At 43.6% G+C, this 4955-nt stretch overlaps 1 protein-coding gene across 1 annotated transcript; it reads left to right on the top strand.

Annotated features, from left to right (window-relative positions):
- Nucleotides 1-211: 211 nt before the first annotated feature.
- LOC114685880 (tyrosine-protein phosphatase non-receptor type 12-like) lies at nucleotides 212-3248 on the top strand. The gene is given in 2 exon segments (XM_037203813.1): nucleotides 212-1594; nucleotides 1597-3248. Coding segments are annotated over 2 exon segments (1974 nt in total). The 5' UTR covers nucleotides 212-483; the 3' UTR covers nucleotides 2460-3248.
- Nucleotides 3249-4955: the final 1707 nt, after the last annotated feature.

The raw sequence follows: 4955 nt of genomic DNA, 5'->3' as shown, positions 1-4955 counted from the left end.
GGTGCGGGCTCGCCTTCCCACGCCCGCCTGCCCCGCCTGCCCCTCCGGGGAGGGTCGAGGCAAGCTGTCGGGCTGCGGCCGGCAGGGCGGCTGGCGGAGAGCGACGCGGGTGTTAGCATTAACTCGCAGAGCCCCTTGGCTGACGCCGGCCTCGTCCGAGGGGACGGTGGGACTACGCCGTCGCCGAGTTCACGGTTATGATCACCGCTTGCCGAAGGCTTGTCCCGATTAAGAAGATTGTCTACCAAATATAGAACAGAAAAGATTTACCCCACAGCCACTGGAGAAAAAGAAGAGAATGTTAAAAAGAACAGATATAAGGACATACTGCCATTTGACCACAGCCGAGTTAAGTTGACTTTGAAGACTCCATCTCAAGATTCGGACTATATCAATGCAAATTTTATTAAGGGCGTCTATGGGCCAAAAGCATATGTGGCAACCCAAGGGCCTTTAGCAAATACAGTTATAGACTTCTGGAGGATGATATGGGAGTACAATGTTGTGATCATCGTAATGGCCTGTCGAGAATTTGAGATGGGAAGGAAAAAGTGTGAGCGCTATTGGCCTTTGTATGGAGAAGATCCTATAACATTTGCACCATTTAGAATTTCTTGTGAAAATGAGCAAGCAAGAACAGACTACTTCATTCGAACACTTTTACTTGAGTTTCAAAATGAGTCTCGTCGACTCTATCAGTTTCATTATGTGAACTGGCCAGACCATGATGTTCCTTCATCGTTTGACTCTATCCTGGACATGATAAGCTTGATGAGGAAATACCAAGAACATGAAGATGTGCCTATTTGTATTCATTGCAGTGCAGGCTGTGGAAGAACAGGTGCTATTTGTGCCATAGATTACACATGGAACTTACTAAAAGCTGGGAAAATTCCAGAGGAATTTAATGTATTTAATTTAATACAAGAAATGAGAACACAAAGGCACTCTGCAGTACAAACAAAGGAGCAATATGAGCTTGTTCATAGAGCTATTGCCCAACTGTTTGAAAAACAGCTACAACTGTATGAAATTCACGGAGCACAAAAAATCACTGATGGTAATGAAATTACCACTGGAAATATGGTCAGCTCCATCGATAGTGAAAAACAAGATTCTCCTCCTCCGAAGCCACCAAGGACTCGGAGTTGCCTTGTAGAAGGAGATGCCAAGGAAGAAATACTACAGCCACCAGAAGCTCACCCGGTGCCACCCATCTTGACACCTTCTCCCCCGTCAGCCTTTCCCACTGTGACTACTGTGTGGCAGGACAACGACAGATACCACCCAAAGCCAGTGTTGCACATGGTGTCGTCAGAGCAACATTCAACAGACCTCAACAGAAATTATAATAAATCATCAGACCTCGCCGGGAAAAATGAACCAGCTGTTGAAAACGTAGATAAAAAAGTAGAGCGAAATTTAAGTTTTGAGATTAAGAAAGTCCCTCTCCAAGAGGGCCCCAAAAGTTTTGATGGGAACACACTTTTGAATAGGGGACATGCGATCAAAATTAAATCTGCTTCGTCGTCTGTGGTTGATAAAACCTCCAGGCCACAGGAGTTAAATTCAGGTGATCTCAAAGTTGATAGTGTCTCCAGAATTCTTGTGTGGACTACAGTGCGGCACATTCAGACAGAGCCCCTGATTCTTCAGAAGAATCCCAAAACTCTCACACACCACCACGGCCAGACTGCTTGCCTCTTGATAAGAAAGGACATGTAACATGGTCATTTCATGGACCTGAAAATGCCACGCCTGTATCTGACTCATCTGAAGGTAAATCACCAGATAACCATTCTCAGCCTATAAAAACTGTGTGTTCAACAGCAAACTCTCCAACAGAAGTGGACAGCAGTGAGCCTGTGGATCACCGTGACAGCTCCCCTCTGTTGAGAGCACCGCTCAGCTTTACCAATCCTCTTCACTCTGATGACTCAGACTCAGATGAAAGGGACTGTGAAGGTGCTGTGACCAAGAACAAGACTAGCATTTCAACAGCAAGTGCCACAGTTTCCGCTGCCAGTAGTACTGACAGCGCGTCTACCAGGAAAGTGTTGCCAATGTCCATTGCTGGACAGGATGTGACAGGAAGGCCACATTCAGGTGCTGACAAAGATGTGGATGTTTGTGAAGAGTCACCTCCTCCCCTTCCTGAACGAACTCCTGAATCTTTCGTATTAGCAAGTGAGCATAATACATCTATGAGACCTGAATGGAATGAACTTCCCTGTCAGGAGTGGTCTGAACAAAGAGAATCTGAAGGCTTGATAACATCTGGAAATGAAAAATATGATGCAGGGGGTGTCCACACAGAGGCATGCACAGACTGTCCACCTGCTTTTAGTGACAAGAAAGATCAAATAACCGAAAGTCTAACAGAAGCCACAGATATTGGTTTCGGCAATCGCTGTGGAAAACCTAAAGGACCAAGAGATCCACCTTCAGAATGGACATGATTCAGGGAGTTAAAAGACACTTTAAATTATACTGGAAAATTCAAGTGCCACTGAAAGCCAGATTTATAGTATTCCATCTTTAAAATGTGGGACTAACAGCAGTGTAGATTGTTACCTTAATATTTTTTGCTGGGACCATCTACCTGCCTTATACTACACTTAGGAAAAAGTATTACATATTGTTTATTTTGTAACTTCAAGTATTATTGCCTTAATGTCTCTTAACCCTGTTACAAGCTGCTTGTAGACCTGTTAATATGGTAATACTTTTATGATAAATTGACTTAAAGGACTACTCTCTTGCTGTTTTATCATGTATGCATTATTTTGTATATGTACAGGGCAAGTAGGTATATAATTTGATAAAGTTGAAGTCATAAAATATTATTAACAAGATGTAAGAATTTTTGCATGGTCTAAGTCTTTGTGTACCTTATTTGTAAATTATTTGCCCTGAAGTTTTAGAAAACAGTTTCTGAATTTTAAAATTGCTGGATTCATGCAGCCAGCACTGCAGGTTATCAGAGATCAAAGATTGTAACAATAATGCATTTTGTAAATTGTAAGCAAGAAGTTATTTTTATATTATTACTGTCTAATTGTTCGTCCTGATGGTTCTTGTTTTCATCTAGTCACGGAGATTCAGTAAGTGCCTTGGAACAATATTGAATTCTCTTAGCTCGTGTGTGTTACTTTAAAATTTGAACTCAACTGGGATTAGAAGACTATCAGAATATGTGTATGTTTCAGGATATTTGACCTGCTATTAAAAAAAAAAATACAGTTTTACAGTGAAAAAAAAAAAAAAAAAAAAAAAAAAAGAACCTTCTCTGGAATTGGAGAGATGGCTCAGTGGATAAAGTGCTTGTCACAAAAATATAAGGACTGGAATTTGGATCCCCAGAACTCCTGTAAAACCTAGGCACAGAGACCGCCAATAATCCCAGGACTCAGAGCTGGGGAGGAGTCTCCAGGGAATGCTAGCTACAGTAGCTGGAATTAGTGAGTTCTGGACTCATCAAAAGACACTGTCTCGATAAATAAGAGAACAAGCAAGTAAGATAGTCAAGGCCAACTTAGGGCCTACACACACACCCCACACATGCACTTATGCATGCATACATACACATGCCTACACACATTCAAACATACACATACATGCACGCATATGCAAAAAAGAAAATCCCTTTTCAGGACAAAGTTAATCTTTAGGAAGGAATTTATGATGGGGAAAAGAGTGAGAGAATCTTTATTTATTTATTTACTTACTTATCTACTGATTTAATTACTTTTAGAGATGCTGGAGACTCATCCCAGACAGGGCACCAACAACAGGCCAAGAAAATGATTCCACCTGTCTAGCTAAGTAAACCAGTGAGTATAATTAGGGTTACTTATAGAAGAATGGGCGACTCAGGGGAGGGATACCACCAAAGAAAAGTCTCCCGAGAAACCATTAACTATTTATATAGCCTCAGAGGAAGCCTCATGAGTCCCTTGCTTAAACAACCGTTAGCTGCCTCAATGTCCTTGGGGAGGAGCAGGGCCTTGTGAGTCCCTCTCCTTCATGACAGGAAGCGGAAGTTGTTAATAGGCTCAACCTTGTGCTGTTCTTGCTCGGTAATCCCAGGAAAGCAATGGGCTGCCTCAAGGCTCAAGGGTGGCTGCCATTCTGGAACACTTTCCCCACACAGCCCTGTGATGACCGACGGAGACGGTTCTACACCACAAACCTACCCCTCGTGGAGCTCAGCCTGGGCTGTGGCTGCTCTGATGTCTCTCTGGAGGCTCTTGCAGGAGGATCTGTGAGGTTTGAGAGATGGTGACAGCCTCCTCCTAGGTGGGACCTGGGTTCAACAAGGCAGTGACCTCTGGCAAGGTACTTAATGCTTAAGGTTGGGTTTCCCACGAGAATTATAAGAATCATAACACCTTCCTCCTGGGGTATTATACAGTCTGTTGTTTGTTTGTTGGGGTCAAACTCGGGGCCTCATGCATGCTAGTTAACTGCTGCACCAGTGAGCTGCACCTCCGGCTCTGACAGATGGAATGTCTCCTCTGCTTGTACACTGCAGTCACCCCATGGGAATCGCTGCTCTCGGGGCTGCTGCTTCCCCAGCTGGCATTCACTGAAGTCAGATTTGGGCTCTGATGCCGTCTATGATCAACAGATGTGACACTACTCCTCTCAGCAGCCTCCAAAGTAGTGTGTTTTCGTATACTACAAATAAGAAAACGTGCACACAGTCTCAAATCTTCAAACCCAGGTCAAACACAAGTATTACTTTCCTAGGTCGTCCCACCAAGATGACCAGTAGGTAAAGCTCATTACTTCCAATCTTATTCCAGCCTTCAGTCTTCCTTGCCTTACCAAGCTGGTGTGAGGATGAGGAAGTTGGGAATCACTTGATAATCTCAGGTAATAAAAGTACTCACGAGAACTACATTTCCCAGGAGCTGCAGGACACCCTCCAAAGCTCCCCATTACTCTTGTAC

Source organism: Peromyscus leucopus, chromosome 3 (assembly GCF_004664715.2).
Source record: "Peromyscus leucopus breed LL Stock chromosome 3, UCI_PerLeu_2.1, whole genome shotgun sequence".
Classification (NCBI taxonomy): Eukaryota; Metazoa; Chordata; class Mammalia; order Rodentia; family Cricetidae; genus Peromyscus; species Peromyscus leucopus.
This window is presented reverse-complemented; position numbering and strand designations above follow the sequence as displayed.